Source organism: Coenobita brevimanus, chromosome 93 (genome assembly GCF_032717465.1).
Source record: "Coenobita brevimanus isolate Jiangsu-jjx chromosome 93, ASM3271746v2, whole genome shotgun sequence".
Lineage (NCBI taxonomy): Eukaryota > Metazoa > Arthropoda > Malacostraca > Decapoda > Coenobitidae > Coenobita > Coenobita brevimanus.
This window is the reverse complement of record NC_137046.1, coordinates 28,645,686-28,669,839: the sequence shown is the minus strand read 5'-3', so window position 1 is coordinate 28,669,839 and position 24,154 is coordinate 28,645,686. Positions and strand designations below refer to the sequence as shown.

Sequence of the window (24,154 nt, the reverse complement as noted above, 5' to 3'; positions counted from 1 at the left end):
CCTCCATTTTACACACAGATTCCTCCCAAACTCTTCATCCACTTTCTTCTTACTCTCCTTCACCAATCTCTTCACCTCCCTTTTCCCACTCACATATACCTCTCTCTTCTCTCATCTTCTCCTTTACCTCTACTCCTTAGCAATTACCTATATGCATTCTTCTTTTTGTTCCACAGCTTGTTTCACTTCATCATTCCACCATGCTGTCCCTTGCACACCCTTGCATCTCCTCCTCATTCCACAAACCACCACACACACTGCGCCTATCTCTTTTGTTAATATCTTACATACATCTCCCACCCCTTCCATCTGCTCTAACTCATACCTTCCCAATCTTCTACTGTGGTCTTATACTCTGCCATTTCCTCACTATCTTGCAACTTCTCCACTCTTCTCACAGGAGCTGTTTCCTCCTGTCGTCCCCTTCGTCTCTTAACCCATTTTCTTTGCAGCCTTACCTTGACCATCACTAAAAGATGGTCCGAGACTCCATTCCCCCACCCTCTCCACACTCTTGCATCCAACACTTGTCTTCTCATTCGCTCATCCACTCACACATAATCTATCACTGCCTTTAGTTCAACAAGTTCCCCATCCATCCTCCTCATGACTCTTCATGTATACCTGTGGATCATCTTATGCTGAAAGAAGGTGTTGACTATTGCCAACCCCTTACTGGCACAGATGTCCACCAAAACACTACCATTCCCATCTACTTCAGCTGGCACACCCCACTGACCAACCACTCCATCCACTCGTACATTCCCAATTTTGCCATTCATGTCTCCAATCAAAAACACTCTCTCACTCCTCTCAAACTTGTCCATACATGTTTCTACACTTGCCCAAAACTCATCTTTCACTCTTGCCACTCGGTCCTCTGTCGGTGAATATGCACATACAATCGCCTAAGCTTGTATACCTACTTTCATCCTCACCCACATAATCCTTGCACCTACTGTTCCATACTCTCCTATTCTCCTTCCACTTCTTGCTTATCATCAGACATACTCCCTCTCTTGTCCTCTCATTCTCATTAACTCCTGCACATATTCCTAAACCGTATTTCCATTCTCTCACCCTTTCACCTTTCCATTTAGTTTCAGTTAATCCACATACATCCACTCTTGCATCCTCAAGCACCTGAACAATCTCCCTCTCTTTCACTTCATCATTCACTCCTCTCACATTCCATGTCCCCACCCTTAGAATGTCCTTTGGCCGTTTCTTTGTTGTTAAAGTATGGTCCGTCCTGGTCTGAGGCGCTTTATTTGCTTGTTTAGTTAATTCTTTTTCGAGGTGGGGCACTAACCCACCACCAACCCTTTTAGTTGCTTCGCATGACAAGCAGGGATACTGGGGGAGTATTCTTGAAAACCTCCTACCCCCAGGGGGTAAGATGAGCACCATCTTTAGTAAAGTGAATATGGAAGGTGTTAAGAGAAGGGATAAAGCCAGAAAACAGGATGATGAATTCTACACAGAACAGGTTGAAGTGGAAACATATAATTAGTAGAGAAAGCAAATAAACTGGAGAAAACTTTTCAAAGTGATACAGATGAAATTAAGAAGGAATTACACATGCAAAAAAAAAAAAAAAAAAAAAAAAAAAAAAAAAAAAAAAAAAGATGAGCTGTCAGCTGAGGTTGTTTCACTGAGAAAGATGACTAGTGCAATGGTGAGTACAACTGTCAACCATGAGAGTATTAGGAGGAGTTCAGAAATGATAGAGCCAATTAGGCAAGCAAGCTATCTGATAGACCAAAGCAGTGATATCGAAGAGAAGATAACCCAAGTGAATGAAATGATGAGAAATTGCAAAGATGAAGTACAAACTACATATGCTGAAATGGTAAAAGTAAGGAAAGACTTTGAAACAAAAGTCGAAGAAAAAAGCATTACAAAGGAAGTGAAAGAAATAACTGAAAACAACTCACAACTGGTCAAAGATTCAGCAGACATCAACAAATCTATAGCAATCACTGGTATAGATGAAGAAATAAGAAACAGAATTTCAAGAGACAAAAAGGAGATGGTAAATGTAATGAACATGTTGAGCGGAGTATCAGAGGATAACTGTGATAATGACATACAAGAACACAAAAGACTAGGGAAATATGAGAGAAATAAATCAAGGCCCTCGAAAATAACCTTCCAGAGTGTGAATACTGTGGAGGAAATACAGGCATACCTCGGTTTAAGGATGTAATTGGTTGGGTAAAACCCCATCGCTAGGCAGGGTATCATATATTGGGGTAATTTTAACATGTAATGTGGAGCATTTACCAGTCTTGGGTTACCCCCCCAATCAAGCCCAAAACCCACCCAAATGAGCCCCAAAACTAGTTTAAAACCAATCTAAACGGCCTAACAGCTGTCAAGGAAGCTAACCTAGGCCTAACACCTATAAATAACTCATTGAAACCTACAAATAAAATCTGAAAATCATCAAATATAAGTCTGGAAAAAAATCAAACTCAGTAAACTGTACCCCAAAATGACAATGTTCACCTCAGCTATGACTAAAACACATTAATGTAAGTCTAAAAGCAGTTTATAATTTAACCTAAACACATAAATTTAGTCTACGATATCATCAAAATCAGTAAAAAAATCAAAACCCATCGTTAAACTGGGGTTTGGCCATCGTTAGGCAAGGTATGTTGTTATTTCTATCCCCCACTGTTAAGCTGGGGTATTGCATCTAGGGGTATCATATGTCGAGGTATTACTGTACTAAAAAATGCAAACTCATGGAAAAAGAGGAATTTCAAAAAGTATGGATAAAAAGATGCCTAACTCAAGAAGAAATGGGAATGCTATAAGAGAAGAGGGAAGAAGCTAAAACTAAAAATGAGGAAAGATAAGGGAAACCTAGGAGTAATTTTTTGTTACAAAGTTGTGGGATTACAAGTAAGAAAATGGCAAATAAATAACAGAAACTAAGAAAAAGGAAGGTAGTAGACTCAAGCTATGTCAAATAGGTAAACAACATGATTAAGAGTATGTGTACTCAAATGTAGACGGAATGGTGTCCAAATTATTAGAGATAAAAGACTATAACAAAGAAATTGAACCACATATTGTTTGCCAAATTTAAACAAAATTAAGCCCAAGGATATCAAATGACGCCCTAAGCTTTGAGGATTACAATATATAGAGAAGAGATAGAAATCTGGAAAATAGGAAGATAAGTTCTGGAATTAATAAATGAAAATCTAAAAGCCAAAGAGACAGAACTAGATATACCTTCAAAAGTATAACTGACTGTATTATACACTGACACATCTGAAGGGAAAATAACTGTGGCAAATTTCTACACTCCACCCAAAACAAACACTTGAGAAAGAGGCAAATGGGAAGACTTGCAGAAAGTACAATTCAGAGTTTAAGAGCCCTACTAGACAGAATGGAAAAGAAATCTGAAAAAATAATATTAACTGGAGATTTCAATACAAATATAAATTGGAATACTCCAGATGTAAGAAGCTCTGAAAGCTATTGGGATCAAAAGCTCCTGGATCTTCTACAGGAGTTTTTCCTAACACAACATGGTTATTGCCATGTATGCGGGTGCTCACACCCAGGTAATAGAGAATGGAGATTTGAGTGATGAGTTTTCTGTGAATGTTGGTGTGCATCAGTTTTGAGTCCCTTGTTGTTTATCATGGTACTTGAAGCCCTCTCACATGACTTCAGAAATGGACCCCCATAGGAGATGTTGTATTCTGATGATTTGGTGTTGTTTGCAGAGAATGAAAGGGAGGCGGAGGAAAGATTTAGGAAGTGATGGTATGGGGCACTAAGGCTTAAGAGTAAATGCAGATAAAACCAAAGTGATGATATCTTAGGGCAGGGGGTGGTACTGTCAAAGAAGATGAAGAGTGGCCATGTGCAATTTGCCACAAAGGTGTGAGAAGTAATTTCATCTTTTGCAGTGTTTGTGATAAGTGGGTGCATAAGAGATGTAGTGGCATTAGAGGCAGACTGATAGTTAATGCTGATTTTATGTGTGCGGTGTGACAGGGAAAGCAAGCGTGAAAGGACTGAACTTGCTGGTGAGTCTCTTGAGTGTGTGGAGGAGTTTTGTTATTTGCAAGACAGGTTATGTGCTGGACGTGAGGCTGGAGCTAGCTCTGTGGCTAGGGTGAGGAGTGGTTGGAAGAAGTTCAGCAAGCTGTTGCCTCTCCTGACACTGAAAGGGTTCTCCCAACCTGCTTAGGGATCTTTGTATGCAGCATGTGTTAGGAGTGTAATGCTGTGTGGCAGTGAGACCTGGGCAGTAAAGGAAGAGGATATTTGCAGGCTCAAATGTACAGAAAAGACAATGATTAGGTGGATGTGCAATGTGTCCCTGAGTGCAAGGCCTGGGGGGGCTAGGTTTATGATGGAAGAGCTGAGAGGTAAAATGGGACTAGAGTGGATTGGTGCTGTGATGAGGAGAGGTAGATTGAGGTAGTTTGGGCATGTGGAGAGGACGGGAATGATAATTGGGTTCAGAAAGTGAGAAAGTGAGAAGCGTTAATATAAGGGGTTGGGTTGTGAGGGGCTGACCAAAGAAGACCTTGGACGAGGTCATTTAAGTTTGACCTCTGGGTTAAGGGACTGAACAGGGAGGCTGCCAGAGATCGAGTAGCATGGAGAGCCGCCATTAGGTGACCAAGGCTAACACATGCAAGCATGTTGGAGCCTTCAAAAACAAAACAAAACATGTAATGGAAAATACCAGAAAAAGAGGACTAGAGAATCCACCATTACTAGATATTATGTTAACCAGTCAAGATAATGATATTGACAACATAATGTATCACCCTCCATTTGGCAAAAGTGACCATGCAGTATTAAATTGCAACTTAAAGACTATACATGATATAGTTAGCAGTCATGAAAGTTACAAAAAGAGCCAAAACTACAAAAAGGGCAACTACCATGACTTAAAGAAGTCTATCTATCTATATACCTAGGCTGCTTTCCCCAAAGAAAGGGAGGTAGCTCAGACAGGATGACACACTCCCAATTTACTCATCCACACACACATATTAATTTGTGTCTTACCCCAAGGGCAAAAGGGACAGATCCTCACTGCACCACATCACACGAGGGTCAACTGCGCAGTGCAATCAGTGACATCCGCAGCAGGGCCCGACAGCAGAGCTGGTTTACCCCTGCCACATCATAATGAACCCATCCCCTTACCCAGATCTGACCTGATCACCTGATCAGACCTAATGCAGAAGAATATCCCCTCAGGGCCACATCACCATTTATTCATTCATAATTTTTCTCCAATCATTACTATCGCACGTAGCCACTCTTCCTTGCTCAACACACATCCCTCTCGCATCTAATGCTCTCTTCACACTGTCCATCCATCCTATATGTGGTCTTCCTTTCAGCCTTACACCTTTCACATCTGATCCAGTTATCTTTTTCACCAATCACTCTTCATCCATTCTCTTGATATGCCCAAACCATCGCAACACTCTCTGCTCAACTCGATCAGCCATCTCTCGCATAACTCCAGTTCTCCTTTGCACTTCATCATTTCTCACTTTATCCATACGCGTCACTGCACGCACACTCCTCAGACACCTCATCTCCATTACATTCAAACTTTTCTGCCCTGCTACACTCATATTCCATGTTTCAGCCCCATATAATGCAGTCAGTACCACTACACCCTCATACAGTCTTTTTTTTTTACATCCATTCTGAGTGAATGACATTTAAACACATTTTTCAATTTTCCCAGCACCTTTCCTACTTCATTCATTCTAAACTTCACTTCTACATCTATTCTTCCATCCATAGCAACATGTGACCTGAAATACTTAAACCACTCTACCTCCTCAAGTAACTCACCATTCAAAACTATATTCATCATCTTACCATCTACCAACCTCGTACACTTCATCACTTTACTCTTAATCTCATTTACTCTCAATTTCTTCCTTTCACACACCCTTCCAAACTCTTCAACCAACTGTCTCAGTCTCTCCTCCAAATCAGTCACCACTTCAGTATCAGCACAAAACAAGTTGATTCAGATCACACTATACCATCAGCGATGGCTCAATCGGTAGACAGGTGGCCTGCAGTCCTACTGGACCTAGGTTCAAATCCGTGCTAGGGCAGGGAACAGTTTAAGGATTTGAATTTCATACAATCAGACTTTACTGATCTACCAGAAGACCCACTGACATGTTATAAAAATACCCCCGCTAATACTAATACACCAGTCCTATATGAGGCAGCCCTAGCATGTATTCAATATGGAAGGTGGGTGTTAGCGCCGAAGTGGTGACATGTAGAAGTGTATGGCATGTACAGTAGGAGGACTACTAGGTCTTGAGAGCAGGCTGTGAAGCCTATGTCCAGAGCAGGGGAAAAAAAACAAAAAAAAACTGAAACCTACATCTAATACTCTCGCATTCACCTCCCTTACAACACCATCCATATAAATATTTAACAACCAAGGTGGCATTACACATCCCTGCTGCAGCCTCACTCTCACAGGAAACCCATCACTCACAGTATTTCTCACTCTTACACACGCTCTACTATTTACATAAAAACTTTTCACTCCTTATAACAAACTACCATCAAATCCATACAATCTCAAAACAGTCCACAAAGCCTCCCTATCAACTCTATCATACGTTTTCTCTAAATCCATGAACATCCAAAACACATCCTTACTTTTTACCAAATACTTTTCACACACCTGCCTCACAGCCAATACCTGATCCACACATCCCCTTCCTCTCCTAAAGCCACACTGCTCATCACCAATCACTCTCTCTGTACCCTCTCTAACTCTGTTAATTAACACTCTGCTATACACCTTACCCACAACACTCAACAGACTAATACCTCTAAAGCTAGTACATTCATACTTATCACACTCACCTTTATTCAATGGAACCACACAAGCACTTGCCCAGTCAAACAGCATCATACCACTCACAAAACACACATGCGGCAATCTTACTAACCACTCAACAATAGTCGCTCCACCACCCTTCAGGCATTCGACAGCACACCCATCCATACCTGCAGCTTTCCCTGCTATCATCTCCTTTACTGCCTCCTGCACATCCTCCATCGTGATCAAAGAATCATTCAACTCTCCCAACACATTTATTCCTTGCACCCTTCCATCTGTCACAATCTCAGCCTCCCTTTCCTCCTCTACATTTAATAATCTTTCAAAATACTCTGCCCAACTCTTCCTTGCTGCATCCATCTCAGTTAACATCCTTCCATCCTCTGCTTTTACTCACTCTTCCTTCCCAGACTCTCCCTTTTGCACCCTTTTCACCTCCTTCCAAAACATTTTCTTATTCGGATGAAAATTCTCAGTCAACTGCCTACCCCACCTCTCATCTGCTGCCACTTTAGCATCACACACAGCCCTTCTCGCCATATTCCTCTTTTCCTTATACCTCTCATATGACACCTCATCCTTCCCCTGCAGCCACACTTCATATGCATGTCTCTTCTCAGCCACAGCCATACTTATTCCTCATACCACCATTCACTTCCCTTTCTTACACCACCACCTGCTCGTCTCACACCACACACCTCTTCTGCAGTACTCTTAAAAACCGCCATTCCTCTTCCACCCTGCCATTTTCCTGATCTTTCACTGCATTCCACTCACCTTTCAACCTCTCCTGATATGCTATCATTTTCTCTCTTTTGTTCAATTCACTCACTTTTAAAACCTCCCTGCCACACCTAAATCTCTTAGCTCTCACCCATGTCATACCTACTCTCAACTTTCCCTCCATCAGGTAATGGTCAGACATACCTCCACCCTCCCCTTCCAAAACTCTCACATCCAACAGTCTTCCTCTTACATTCCTGGACACAACCACATAGTCCATCAATGCTCTATCAACAGCCTATCCATCCTCCTGTCTCACCCATGTATACTTATAAATATCTTTCTACTCAAACAAAAGTAATATCCTGATGCCCAATAAATGGACTCCCCAATGTCCAGACATTTTGGGCCTCAGCCTTCGGAACCCAGAAATGGCCAAAAAACATATAAAAAAAAACAACAACATTTTTTTCAATCGTACTCTGAACTTGGCGTGTGGCGCCGAACAGCTGTGTTTACATGTTGCCGCTTGCTTCCTCCCCTCCCCAGTTACCGCCTAACTACCATTCTGACTAGATGCTCATCGCAACGGATGCCGCACGTGCTCGCTTTTGTGAATAAACAGTGAATAAACTGCAATACCTCGCCACTACACCACATGGGAATTTACAGTGTTAAAAAATTAGAGTTCAGAATGCAAAGGATTAAGTAGTACAGAGTGCAAACTAGCGGTTGCAACTGGTGTGGTGCAACGAAGAACAGAATGTGCAGTGTTAAACAATTATAATTCACAGTACAAAGGATTATGTGCAGCATGCCACTGGATTACTGTATGTGCTTCAAGACCATTTTTACCACTGCCAGAGCCTTAGAGGAGGCGGGTTAATCTTCGTAACAGCCACAGACGTGTAGAAAATACCCTGTACACTGCTCAATATTTTCCATACTCACTTCTAATTCCTCATTCTCTGGTTCCTTTTCATGTATTTCATGCTTTCTGTCCCTTATTTGTGTGAACAGGATCTTAAATAGGTGTCGTACATGTCCGGTAAGGAGTTATGTAGGTGGTTATCTGAGTTAGGCTGGGCTAGGGTCCATAAGCACCAGTCCAGGAGGCAGGGTCCCAGTATCCGGACAAACCCAGTTTCTGGACACGCCTTTGGCTCTATTACATCCGATATTGGAAAGATTATTGTATTTCCAATCACCAACACACATCCCTATCATTTGTTCCCTATTTTCATTTCCTCCAAGCACATCATGCATACCAACTACACCTTCAACTGCTACATTTCCCACTCTAGAATTCGGATCTCCCATCATTACTACATTCACATTTGCTCCAAAATTCTGCAGACACTCATCAACATCATTCCAAAATGACTCCCTCTCTTTTGCATCCCTTTCAGGCCCATATGCACTCACAAATAAAACAAATCACGGCCAAATTTCACTTTCACTCACATCAGTCTCAATGAAACCCCCTTCCATTCAATCACACACTGCTGTACTTCTGGGCTTACTAGCAAGGCCACACCTTCTCTCGTCTTTCTACTATCAACATCTGACATCCTTCCATCCACACTTCCAAAATTACACTCACCTTTCCCTTTCATCTTTGTTTCACTCAAAGCTATGACATCCAACTTTCTTCTCACAAACATTCTCTCAGCCTCCTCCCTTTTAGCCTCAATCGTACTACATCAATGCACATTCACTGACCCAATCATCAGGGTATGGGGATAACTCAATCCCCATCCCTTTCTATGCCCTGTCTCACTGTGGGAACTAAAAAACAGAGGAGGGAGTCCCTAGTCCCCTCATCTCGCCCCTTTTAGTCACCTCTTACAACACGCATGGACTACGGTGGCAAAATTCTTCCTAACACAATCTGGCTGCACAGTGGTAGTGCAGTACCTCCCCATAGCGCGGCCTTATTTGGTTCCCCCACCCCACCACAGGGGGTGGTGGACCGGGGGCAAGTACAGTAAGACCTCACTATAACAAACTAATTGGAGCCCAAGCCATTCCGGAAAATGTGAACTTTCAATAAAGAAAACATCCGGACTTCCCCTTGCTTACCCGGACTTTTTCCGATATATCAGACATTAGTCCAGGTCGTACCTATGGTTTTTAAACTGTTTTCACTAATGGTTTTTAAACTGTTTTCACTACCACTGCAGTACTGTACTGTGTTATAACTTCACTACAAGAAGCAAATGGCATAATATATATAAATAATACTGTACTATACACTGATAAATATGTCTTTTATTTACCTTATTGTGGTAAACATAGTCGAAGTGGTCAGGCAGTCAGGACCGCTTCTGACTTTATCGGACTTTTTCCAATATATAGAAATTTAGTCCAGTAGCTCCTCAATTCCGATAAAAGCGAATTCTGGTCTATTGAAGTCTGTTATATCGAGGTTTTATTGTACTGTACTTAATGAAGTGCTTCACAGAAAGAGATTGGGAAAGGATATAAATGTTATATATAGAAAGTTCTGTGCATTTTATGAAACAGGAGTCCAAAATTATATCCCTCAGCACAAAGAAACAGAAATTAAGATAAGGAAGTGGTTTAACACAGAATGTAAAAAATCAAGAGAGAAAAGAGACTTGCTGTCAAACAGATACAGAAGACAATAGTGAGAGGGCATATAACAATTATACAGGCATGAATGGATTATACAGGGATAAGGAGAGAAGCTCAAAGACAGTTTGAGGAAGATACTATACATAAAAGTAGTGATCAATTAAAGCTTTATTACAGATACATCTGAAGCAAAAACCAAAGTTAAAGATAAAATACAATCCATCATGGATAAGGGGATAACCTTATATCCAAGAAAAAGAGATTTGCAAGTTCTTAACAAAAATTTCCAATCAGTTTTTACAGAAGAAAGTAATTTTGAGAGAGATGATAAGGAACATGCAAGTCCACACATATTACCAGCAATATGAATATCAGAACAAGAGGTACAGGAAGAGTTGAGTTAATTAGACAAAGGAAAAGTCAATGATCTAATGAAATTTCAGGTTGGGTGATACATGAATGTAGAGAAGAGTAAAGCAGACTAAAATATTTAATATTCAGGGAATCCTTAGGTCATGGTAAACTACCTGATACTTAGACGAAAGAAAACATTGTTCCCCTATTCAAGAAAGGAAACAGACAGAACCCACTCAACTACTGACCTGTATCCGTGACCAGTACTGAAAGCATGGTACTAGAAAAGCTAATAAGAAAACTCGGTAAACCATCTGGAAAGATACAACATGATAACAGAAAGACAGTTTGGTTTTAGAAAAGAAAAATCATAAGTTACAAATCTATTAAGCTACATACTATGACAGAGTTGCAGAAACACTACAAAAAAGAGAAGGATACGTAGACAGTATCTATTTAGATTTTAAGAGCGCATTTGACAGAGTACCAGACCAAAGGAATTTATGGAAACTACCATCAAGGAGGAATCCAAGGCAATCTGTACTGCTGGATGCAGGATTTTCTCAGAAAAAAGGAAAATGAGAACAGTACTAAGGGGTTATTACTCATCATGAAGGGAAGTGTCTAGCGGAGTTCTACAAGGCTCAGTTCTTACACCAATTATATTTTTAGTATATATAAATGATACAGACAGGAATATTGGAAATGGAAGCAACCTAAATATGTCTCCTGATGATACAAAAATACAAAAGAGAATTACAAACTCAGACTCTTGCAGAGGGCTACAAGAAGAATTAAATAAGCTTTATGAATGGAGCAATTACATGGCAAATGGAACTGAATGTGGACAAATGCTTTGAATTAAGTTTGTTAAAAGTGGAAAGCAATCTCACCAACTGGCCACATGGTTTCTCAACCACCACTCTGACTGGATGCATCAGTGTATCAAGCATTCTAACTCCTCATTCACAGCTTTCAAAGGTAAGTTCATAAAAATGCCCAGTAGCTGTGGTAATCCAGGAATAAGAAGTAACTCGTGAAAGATTAATTTCAATAGAAAATATGGAAAGGCCACACCCATTTGGTAAGCTCAATTAACAACTCTTATGACAACATGGAAGCAGCTGAGGATAACGATGACCCACTTCCACTGCCTCCACACTGATCTATGAGGGGTTCCTGAGGGAGGCTGATGAGAAGGAAGCAGCACAGAGGTGGCAGCATGAGGGAGCAACACACTTGCTTTGTGCTCAGATGCTGTAGTCCACCTCAAGCCTCAGAACCCCTCCCCCCACATCCCAGTCGTTTCAGCGGTAAACCAATTCGGCAATAGCGACCTAAAGTAGCAAATGGATGAATTGCCTTACGGCCAAAATATAGATTAGGTTAGGTTAGGTATGGCCTAAACGACCTCGGCTTATCAGGATAAGGGCTGAAAATAAATACAGCCGGGTAGTCCTGAACTCTATCCCCTCCCTTGTCCATCCAAGCAATGTCGTCAGTCCGGGTCAGGTAAGAATCTTACAATAAAGTTCATTATCATCATCATCTGGACCTCTATTCCCACCCCAGGGCAGGGTGAGGAGTAGCAACGTCCAGACAGCCTAAGTCTGCCCATCTCAATGGGCCACACTTCCATTCACTGATCATTCAAGCCCATGGAATCCTGACTCCCTCAGATAGGACAAAAAAAATTTCACCACTCTCTGCAGCTTCACATATACCTATCTACTGTTCAATTCCATTCAATATGCTATTCTAATTTCTTTTCCAGATTGTTAGTGTTTGCTGGTGATGAGTCTCATGTAGGTTTTGACCAGTTTTGATGTAGGTTTGAGGGTAAGGGGGGCAACTTTTTCAAGTTCACAGACTCATATGTAATTTTCCCCATAAGATTAGTTATTTCTATTTCTATTCTGGAAAGAGGTGCGGAAATGTAGAAGTGAAAGCGGTAAGAAATGGGATGGCGTGAAGGATGCAGGCAGTAGATTATTAACCCATGGAGATGAAGTAAGGACCAGATGGAAAGACTATTTTGAGCCTGATGAATGGGGACAGAGAAAGCAGAGCAGCTGTAAACATGATTGGTTTTGATGGTGTGCAGAGAAGGAATGTAGTGCCAGGAGACGTGACACTCGCACAGGTGAAGAGTGCTGTGAAGCGGCTGAAAAATGGGAAAGCAGCTGGGGTTGATGAGGTATATGCAAAGATGCTTAAATGTAGTGGAGAGAATGGAATTAAGTGCTTGTTGGAGATATGTAAGAAGGCATGGATGAGTGAAACTGTGCCTGCAGAGTGGAAAAAGGCTGTGATTGTATCCCTGTACAAACATAAAGGTGAACGAAGTGAGTGCAAGAATTATCGTGGCATAAGCTTACTGAGTGTGGTAGGGAAGGTATATGGAAGAATTATTATAGAGAAAGTAAGAGAGATATCAGAAGTCCTAGTGAGTGATGAACAGGGTGGCTTTAGGAGTGGCAGAGGATGTGTGGACCAAATATTTGCAGTGAGACAGATAGTAGAGAAGGCTTGTGAGAAGAACCATAAGGTGTTTATGGCATTCATGGATCTGGAAAAAGCATATGACAAAGTGGACAGAGAAGGATTGTGGAAGTTTGAGCACGTACAGTGTATAGGGTAAGCTGTTAAGTGCTGTCAAGAGTTTTTATGATGGCAGTGAAGCATGAGTCAGGGTTAATGGGCATCTAAGTGAATGGTTCACAATCAGTGTGGGCGTGCAACAAGGTTGTGTGATGTCCCCATGGTTGTTCAATGTATATATGGATGAGGTGATGAGACAAGTGAAAACACGAGTAATGGAGAGAGGGATAGCATTGGTAATGAATGGTGATGGATGGAATATCTCAAATTTGTTGTATGCTGATGATGCAGTACAGGTCTCCCTCGTTTTACGTTGTATCGTTTTACGATATTTTGCATTTACTGATCCTTCTTCTTTAGTACCAAGTGTTCATTTTACGATTGAGCTCCCTCCCACTTACGATTGGGCATGTGGAAATCCTGCACTCACAGGCAGATCAGCTGAGAGATGCGTGGCATACCCGCCCCACCCACACAGTTTCCCACGCTTTTGCCAGTCTCATCCACGTGCTTGTTCAGCATACAACCTCCGTGCATCTGTGTGCATCAGTGCCCATGATATTACTATTTCTCCTGTTCTTCATATTTTGCATCCCTAGTGCCACCACTGTGATGTCTTGTAAATGCCCTGCAACATCTGGTACTGGTGATATGAAGCCAAAGAAAGCAAGAACGTCCTTAACCCTGGAGTCTAAGCTTAATATTATGAAGCAGCACGAAGCAGGTGCGGGGGCAAACTCCATCGCTCGTTCCATGAGTCTTGCACAGTCGAATGTATTGACTGTGATAAAGCATGCTGTCAACATTAAGAAAGTTGGGGAGACAAGCACGACTCTACAATACATAAAACATCATCATTATTATTGCATATTAGATCACTTGTATGGATCTTGGGTTCCTTATACACGAGTCCAGGAATGCATCCCTATTTATCCCATTAAACCTTCATTTCGCTTTATGATATTTTGGTTTACGATTGCCTTTCTAGGAACACATACCAATCATAAAACGAAAGAGGCCTGTACTGCTTGTAAGTACCGTACAAGAACTTGGTAGGCTAGTGCAGAGTTTTGCTGAAGTCTGTAAGCATCTTTCCTTGAGAGTAAATGTAGAAAAGAGTAAAGTGATGGTTATTGAGAGAGAAGGTGACTCCCAGTGCAATGTAACAGTGAATGGAGAGAGACTGGAATTGGTGAGAGAGTTCAAATACCTGGGTACAGTGACAGAAAAGAGAGGAAAATATGCAAAAGAAGTTGAAAGTAGAGTGACACAAGGAAGAAAAGTAGCTGGTGCAATGAAGGCCTTGATAAGAAACAGAGGCTTGAGTGTTGCAGATGCACGAGGCTTACATGGAGTGTTAGTGCCAACTTTAACATATGGATGTGAGACTATCGTGTGGCATGAAAATGAAAAGTCAAGAGTAAGAGCAGTGGAGATGGGACTGCTGAGGAATGTATGTGGAGTACAGAGGGTGGGTAAGATACGAAATAATATGATTCGTGAAAGATGCGGAGTGAGGAAGTCGGTGGACACCAGAATCGAAGAGAGTGTACCGAGATGGTATGGTCGTGTGGAGAGAATGGATAACAATAGAGTGGTGAAGAAGGTATATCTGAGCGAATTTGAAGGAGGGAGGAGGCGAGGTAGGCCAAGGAGAAGGTGGAGAGATATGGTGGATGAATGTGTGAGGAAGAGAGGTTTGGAAGTCGGTGAGGCTAGGGAACTGACAGGAGATCGAGCTGGCTGGATGAATTTTGTGAGGAGATGTGCATGATCAGGGATTTTTGGCACCCCTTTTTAATGTGGCAGCATCTGGATTGACTCTGTCGGATACGATATGTGAAGCTACAGAACGTAGTGAATGTTTTTGACGTATCCGATAGGGCCAGGATTCCAGGGGCTTGAATGATGAGTGAATAGAAGTGTGGCCCACTGGACTGGGCAATTTTGGGCTGTCTGGATATTGCTACTCCTCACCCTGCCCTTGGGTGAGAAAGGAGGTCCAGATGATGATGATGATGATGATGATGATGATGATGATGATTTCTAACTCACAGAATTCTCAAATCCCGGCCTGTGCCCAGTCTCATGTGACCAAGATTCAGGAGATTCCACTGTATGAATAAGAGAAACCAGTCTAACATGAGTGGTTCAATTTCCATACGACAGATGCCTGTTATAATGACTCAGCAGTCTCACTAGCCAAAGTCTCTCCAATATGATTGCCTTGATAGTTACTGAGTGGATGGCAAGTGAAGTGATCATGATTGCCTCTCAGGTTAGCAGGCAGTTCACCAGTGATTATGTTAGCTTGCTAGAGTAGGGTAATGCTAGATGCTAAACTACTGTACTGCTAGACCATCATATGGCCAGCTGTACTCTAAACAAACTGCAAGTGTTTTGTGTTCTTGAACTTGGGTGTTTCTAAAATATGCTAAGTATATACACAAATGCATGTAATTTTATTACAATAAATCAACAGTCTTTATCCATCCCTCCATCATCTAATTCTACACTGCCCCATGAGGAGCGTAGAAGCCCCCGGCTAGGCAATTTGGTCCTGACATTTAAGATGAGAGTGACCAGCCTCACTCATCCCTGAGTGGCATTATATGAGCAATAACCCCAACCACCCCTTGGATATAAACCTTCACCGGCTCAATCCAATTGGAGTGCTGTAATTACCCACTAAACCACCAGGCGCCTAATTTGGTTATATGGTTACCACCCAGTGTAGTAAATGGTTTCCTGGTGTGCAGGACAGGAAACCATTAGGCTTGTCACTCAGTGTAGAGTCACCCATATGCAGAAGGAAGAGGAAAGAATGAAGGAAAGAAAGACAAAAGAGGGAGTGTAAAGTCACCTGTGGGCAGAAGGACGAGGAAAGAATGAAGGGAGGAAGGAACAGAGAGAGGAGAGGAAAGGGCAGACACCTGAGAGCAGCACTACATCGAGTGAGTGGATGGTGAGCGCCCCCACCTACCACATAACAGTCTTTATAATCTAGTAAATACCCGTGATTGCCAAGTAATGAGATGATCATCGGCATAAGAGTTCTTTCTAAATGGAGCCAAGCTAATCTGTCTAGTCTGGCTTCCAGGTGCATGGGGATATTTCAAGCTAAATTGAGACAAAAAAGGTGAGCCTCATACACCGTGAAATACACTCAATCCTCGTAAATTGCGTGCTCATAAATCACGGATTCGTAAATCACGGCTAGGTGGCCGTCAGACTGCTGGCAACCTTAAATCACTGTTAAGTTACGAAAATTGCAGATCTAGGCATCCAAGTGGGCCTTTTCCATGGAGAATTGTAAACCGCAGCATTCAAATTGAAAATCGCGACCCGACAACCAATCACTGTGCGTCCCTGGTGGCATATGTGCATACTAATGCCGCCACGTTGTTGTTGTTCTTGTCCTGCCAGTCAGCACGCTACAGACTGTCGCCATGGAGTATGAAAGCTAACTGCCTTTTCTGTGCAACTTCCCCCCGCCTCCTACCTGCCATGGCCCCTCCCGGCCCCCCAATGAAGCGCTCTAAGCAGTATGGCATCAAGAAGCTGCTGCAGTTGTTGTACAGTCAACATTTGGAGCTCATTCGTCATGTTGAGAGGGGAGAGAAGTTTTCAAAGCTGGCAAAAGAGTTTGGGAAGAACAAGTGCTGAGAGGTTCTAAGTTCTTCCCAACACCACCCCACTCCATTCACTTAAGCAATTTCGTCATAGGATTAAGCTGGGATCCCTTAACACAGCTTATTTCTATTTAATACATGCACTGAATATTCCTAAATTTGTATGTTTGTGTTTGATGGTGCCTAGATAGGTGTAGGTAGGGTGCTGTAGGGGTGGGTAGGCCAAAGTCCAGACCCAAATTAATTTTTCACATAAGAGTTATTATTCATAAATCACGGAATTCATAAATCACGGCTGTGGTCCAGACCCAAATTGCCGCGATTTACGAGGATTGAGTGTATGGTATACGAAATCTGTTCAGAAAGTACCTGACCTTAGGCTCTGAAAAAATAAATAGCTAGCCTGTTGAACTAGGACACTGATCCACCTCAAAGTAGGCCTCTTCTGAATTGACACACATAGCCCAGCAGTCTTTCCACTGCCTGAAATATTTTTCAAAGTCAGTATTCAGTATCTCCTGCAGGTGCTTCATCACATTCAACATGAGCTCTTCTCTCAGATGAACATTGCTCAAGACATGTTGGAGTGTGCTTATTGTGTTCCTGACCTTCTGAAGACAATTATCACTGCAGATGAGACTTGGGTGTATGGGTGCGCACAGATACCAAAGCACAGTCGTCCCAGTGGAAGCATGCAGGGTCACCTCACCCATAAACAGCATGACGGGTCCACAGCAAGGTGAAATGCACTCGCATGTTGTTGTTGTTGTTGTTGTTTTTACTACTTTGGTGTTGTGCATCATGAATACACACTAGAAGGTCAGACTGTCAACAAACATTGCTACCTCGACGTTACCCATTGTCTTTGTGATGCAGTTTGGTGCAGGAGACCAGACCTTTGGAAAGTGGCAAGTTGGAAGTGGCACCATGACAAAGTCCCTGCCCACTCTTCTCAACTGCTTCACGAATTTTTGGCCAAGCACAACATCCTGAAGGTCCAGCAGGCCCCCTACTCACCAGACACGGCTCCGTGTGACTTTTGGTTACTCCCTAGGCTCAAAACTCTGCTGAAGGGTTCCTGATTTGAGACATGAGAAGAGATCGTGACGAATGCGACAAAGCACCTGCAGGAGACACTGAAAACTGACTTTGAAAAATATTTTGGGCAATGGAAAGAATGTTGGGTTATGTGTGTCAAGTCAGACGGGGCCTACTTTGAGGGGGATTAGTGTCCTAGCTCAACAGATTGGCTATTTATTTTTTTACAGCCTAAGGTCAGATACTTTCTGAACTGACCTCGTATGTAAGCTATGCTTTAATGAAGATGAATATTAATTACAGTTATTGGATGAATAAAAATGGACAGTTCAGAACACAAACAGTGTAAAGATGGTGGCATGGCAATAAAGAAACTTTTTTGTGAGGAATTTTTTTTTTTATTGTACTGTTCTTTTACAAAAAATAAAGAAAACAATGACTGATGAACCATACTGAATTGAGATTCTGAATGGTGGGTGTGCATTTGAGTGAAAATGTCTCAACTCAATCAATGCTTTCTGTAGTGATGGTTGAGACGAACTTTTTTTCCTCAGAACTGTCTTTCCGGAAATAAGGTGCATCATTCACAATGCATTATCTTAGATGCTGCCAAATATGGTAACATCGATATGCAGTCGTTACTGTATGTGAAGGATATTTTCATAGGCATCCTAATTATAAAATGAGGGGATGCTGCACTTCTTCTCATCTTCACTAAAGATTCCTTGTTGATGCTGTAAAATGCCTGATCATTCTTTCTATAGGTACCTCCAAGGAGGGAGCCTGGTGAAAAAATATTAGTATGAAGTCCGTAAGAAATTTTTACGGTGAGAAACAAAACACTGACGATGGTTGAGGTACGAAATCAGTTGCAGTGTATGGTATGTATATTGTCCACAAAAGGGTAATGTAATGCTATAAATAAAATAATATGTTACCTCTCCCTCATGTGGTTTCCACGTAGAAAGAAGGTGGCCAGTTCGTGTATCAAGAGCTGATATTACCCCAGATGAATGAGCCACTGTTACTAGCCGGCCATCCCCACTTGTATCCACACACCGCACCAGCCCAGCTCCTCCCAGTGACACCTGTATTGTGGATTAGTGAGGTCACTTTTCAAAAATTTTACAATGGTACAGTCATTAACACAAATAATGTCAAAACCTTGCATAAAAACAATAGAGCTTATCGTAGCCCATAACTTATTTTTTTTTTCCAGCAAGAGAATATGCAGCCAAGGAACCACTACCAGTAACTACTGTACAGCTCATTGTACAGTGATTAATGATACGACCATCTCAACACAGCCTAGCTGAAGAGAGGTGCTAACACTCCACTGCTCGACAGGAAATGTAGAAACTGTCCCAAGGTTCAATAAAATCTAGAGAAGGTTATGCCTAGTACAGCAGTACCATGCCTGCACCAAGTCTATCACTAACCAGAAAGGGTCTGTTGTTTCTGCCAGCGGTGTGTTGCCTTGACAAGCTACCAGTTTTGACGGCAGCAGCATTCTGTCAAAGAGCATCTAAAACAATAGTTCTTAATCTGGAGGCATGAGGACCAAGAGGAAAAACAGAGAATGGTCTCACTCTCTCTCCAGCTAATGTAGGGAATAATTCAATAATTTCTCTCTGTCTGATACGTTTGTTGGCCTGTTAAGTGTGATCTTAAAGTTTGCAGATGACACCAAATTTGGAGCAAATGTGTGTGTGTGTGTGTGTGTGTGTGTGTGTGTGTGTGTGTGTGTGTGTGTGTGTGTGTGTGTGTGTGTGTGTATTTTGGGCAGCCGAAACTACAGATTCAAACTGCACCAAAATTGGCACAAAAAATCACAAAAAATTCGCTGATGTGAAAAAACTTGGTCCCATCACAATTGAAAAACTTTTACTGTACTTAATGAGCGATCATATTTTGATTAAAAAATGCCGCTCTCGGCGCCCGGTATAGGATCTTCGTAGAATTTTTTGCCCATAGCTACAGCAGTGCAAGAGCCCTCCGCAGGAGCAAGTGCAAGGGGCCCGAAGGGCCCACGAGCACTTGTCGATTCTGTAACTCTTTAATACGCCCAATTCTGGAATATGCTGTGCAGTTCTGGTTACATACCTTTGGGAAAGACATAGATCAACTTGAAAGAGTTCAGGTTAGAGCTACAAAGCTTATTTGGTCCATCATGAGACAGAGTTATCTGGACTGCCTGAGGGCTCTCGGACTGTTTTCATTAATATCTTATAGACTATGGGGCCAGCTCATTCAAAATTAAGATACTGAATGGATTTGACAGTCTTGACCACAGTAAGCTGTTTAGTTTCACCATGAACTCAACACACAAACATGGTTGGAATCACTGGACCTGAAAGATTTAACACCCACACATAAAAACTTTCTCATTTATAAGATCTCCTCCACCTTCAACTACCCAGCATTACAGAAGAGCAATTTAAAAGAAACAACAGAATCTCACTCAAACCAGAAAGACTGCAAATCAGATATATATTCCCAAGCCATCCATCCATCATCCAATCCTACATCGCGCCATGAGAAGCGCAGCAACCCAGGGATAGGCAAGTTGGTCCTGACATTTAAGATGAGAGTGACCAGCCTCACTCATCCCTGAGTGGCATTACATGAGCAATAACCCTGAAATATCTCAGTACAGTAAATGCTTGATATACTGAACCCTCTTTTAATGAATTTAGGTTTTAACAACCACCTTGTGCTAGCTGAACGTTATGTTCATTTAATGAATTTTGTTCGGTAAAAGAATGGATACGCGGGAAACACTGACCAGCCTGGTGTCCACACACACACACACACACACACACAAAAGGGAACAAATGAGGAGGAATATCATGAGATAAAGGGAATGGTTAGGCACCTACAGAAAATGAATGAGAAAAGCAACAACATAATCTGATGGGTGACTTCAGTTGTAGAGAGGTAAACTGGCCAACAGAAAATTTAATGACCCAGTGGGTCAAGGAAGTGACAAGATTTGGGGGTGAAGACACACCAGTAAGACTAGATTTAATTCTTACCAAAGAACCTGATGCAGCTGAATCTCTGAGACATCTGTGTCCTATAGGAAACAGTGCTCATGTACTGACAGAATAACAAACAACAGAAGGAAATGGGGAGACATGAGATGAGCTATACAAGCATGGAAGATACAACTTTGGAAAAGCAAATGTTACAGGACAGAAAATTTTTTGAAGAAGTGGATTGGCAAGATTTCTTGGAAACAAGAGAGATACAGAAGAAGTGGAATATCTTTCAAGACTTCTATAATAAGGGTATGGAAAATTATGTGCCAAAAGTTAGTGGGAAAGAGAACAGGGGAAATGACTGGTTCAACAAAAGGTGTATGATACCAAAAGAAGAAAGGGATAAGGCATGGAACAAATGGAGAAAGAGATATAATGATAGAACAAAGGAAAAATATAAAAGAATAGAAATGAACATACAAGAAAACATCCACTGAAAGAAAGAAACTTCAAAAAAGGTATTGCTGACATATGTAAGAGCCTAAACTGTTTTACAGGTTTGTTAATAGCAAATTGGAACAAAAGGAAGGAATCAATAAGCTGAAAGTAGAAAGAAATGTCTATAAATATGCGGTTATGTATGCTGCAATAATGAACAAATGCTTCCAATCAATCTTCACTAAAGAAAGTGATTTTGTGGAGGATGAGGGAGTGACTAGAAATGTAGTGTTAAAAGATGTAAAAGTTGAAGTGCAAGAAGTATACATATTGCTGGAAACTTAAGATGTGCGGAAGGCCCCAGGACCAGATGGGATCTCTAACTGGATACTAAAGGAATGCAGAGAACAACTGGCAGATAAGATTCACGGTTTAATTGTGTGTTCTCTGGAAGAAGGGAAAGTGCCTCGGGAATGGAAGAGGACCAATGTGGCACCAAATTTATAAGGGAGGAAACATGGAAGAACCCCTGAATTACAGACCAGTGTCCCTGACCAGCATGGTTGCAAAACTTTGCGAGAGAATCCTGAAAGACAGATGGATAAAATATCTGGTGGAGATGGACATTTTGGCAGAAGGCCAGTTTGAATTCAGACGTGGAAGGTTATGTGTTTCCAACTTCTTGAGCTTCTACTCAAGGGCGACTGACATGCTACAGGAGAGAGATAGTTGGATGGATAGTATCAGAAAGCCTTTGACAAGGTGCCCTGCAAGTGACTAATGTGGAAATTAGAGCATATAGGAGGACTGAAGGGAGACCTCTTGGAGTGGAAGAGAGACTTCTTGAGAGAGAGACAAATGAGGACAGTAATAAAAGACAAGATGTCCGGATGGAGGGAAGTAACAAGTGGAGTCCCACAGGGCTCGGTGTTAGCAATGTCTGGATGGAGGGAAGTAACAAGTGGAGTCCCACAGGGCTCAGTGTTAGCAATGTCTGGATGGAGGGAAGTAACAAGTGGAGTCCCACAGGGCTCGGTGTTAGCACCCATAACGTTCCTGGTTTAGGTAAATGATATGGAAGATGGATTGAACAGTCATGCAAGTCCGTTTGCTGACGATGCATAGGTCATGAGGAGAGCAGAAGTTAAGGAAAACTGTAAAATGCTGCAGGAGGACCTGGATAGGATTCATGATTGGAGCTGGATGTGGGAAATGAAATTCAATGCCAAAAAATGTAAAATATTGGAAATGGGTAAAAGTACAAAGAAACCATCACTGAATTATCTGATGGGTAATGAACCAATCACAAAAGCAAGAGAAGAGGATTTGAGAATGCCGGTCCACAACAATTTGTCACCTGAAAAACATATTAACAGGATAGTTAGAGAGATGTATAATCTTGACTAACATAAGAGACGCATTTCATTACATGGATGAGAAGATGATGAAAAATTGATAGTAGCCATGATCTGCCCCAGGTTGGAATATGTATCACTTGTGTGATCCCCACATAAAAAGAAAGACAATATACAAGATCGAAAGAATATGAAGAACAGCGACCAGGACTGACCCTAGCCTGGCAGATCTATTGTACAGGGAAAGGCTGGAAAAACTTGACCTGCCTTCCTTAGATGAAAGGAGAGAGAGACGACATGATTGCAGTGTTCAAGACCAGGATGGGCGTAGAAAAACTTCACAGAGAAGATCCGTCTGTATGGGATGGGAGAGTAACAAGTAACAAGAGGACACGGAATGAAACTGAAAAAGCCAAGTTGCTTGAAAAATATCTAGAAATATAGTTTTCAATATAGATGCTTTTACCTGTGGAATAGCCTGGACAAAGAGACCATCCAATCTAAAAACTTTAATGAGTTCAAAGCAAAATTTGACTTACGAAGAAACAGAGATGGGACCCCACAAGCTTAGCACATTTCCTGTATATCACAACTAGGTAAATAAAACTAGGTAAATACACACACACACACACACACACACACACACACACACACACACACACACACACACACACACAGAGCGAACAGCCAGAGAGAGCAGACGTCCCAGACATCGCTGTGAACCTTAAGTAGTTTTCAGGAATTTAGTCTGTCCTGTCTCCTAAGGTCTTGTTTTAAATTTAAAATAATGAAAGTTAATAGACTACCAAAAATGTAAAGATTTATTGGCTAGAGTATACATGAATGTTTGTAGTATTTTTCGGTAGCAGCTGTTTTGGTACTTTAACCAATATCAAACATGGCCGAAAATGTAAACATTGAGGGACTCGAATTTCAAGGATTTGATAGAAATGACAATGTCATGGATCTGGTTAAAACACTGATTATGAGGATTAGTGAACTTGAAAAGAAAGTAGAGTGTCTAGTGATAAAGGACGTGTCTGAAAATACAGAGACTACTATACAGAGTCAGATCCAGTCCAATGAGATAGCGAATGAGGAAATTAGAAATTTGAAGCGGGAAAATGTCTAATTGAGGAGGAAATTAGAAGAGAGTACTAATATAACGGAGAAGGTGAGTAGTGTATTGGAAGAGCAGAAGGCAAAATGGGCACACGTAGAAGAAGAACAGAAAGAAGTGGTCATCTTAAGAGAAATCATCCAGGAAGAAAGGGAAATGAACATGAAAAAAAAATGGAAGAAAATGTAGTGAAAATACTGAAGAAAAAAGAGAAAATAGTGAGAGAAACTGTAGAAAGGAACAGATGTGTGGTAATATTTGGAAACAGGGAAGAGAAAGAAAAGGTTAGGTTCGTGAGACTCAAGAGAGACACGAACCTGGTGCGAGGAATATTAGGCAAGATTGACCCCGAAGGAGACAAGTGGGTAAAAGAAATTGAGGAAGTAAGGAGGATAGGGCCTTATAAGAAAGGGGAAACAAGACCAATG

At 41.6% G+C, this 24,154-nt stretch overlaps 1 protein-coding gene across 1 annotated transcript in view; it reads right to left on the bottom strand.

Moving 5' to 3' along the window:
- Wdr81 (WD repeat domain 81) overlaps nucleotides 1–24,154 on the bottom strand; it is a 523,698-nt gene that overhangs the window by 45,817 nt on the left and 453,727 nt on the right. The window contains exon 30 of the mRNA XM_080282279.1: nucleotides 18,771–18,920. Coding sequence (XP_080138405.1) covers nucleotides 18,771–18,920 — 150 coding nt within the window. The remainder of the gene's footprint in view (nucleotides 1–18,770; nucleotides 18,921–24,154) is intronic.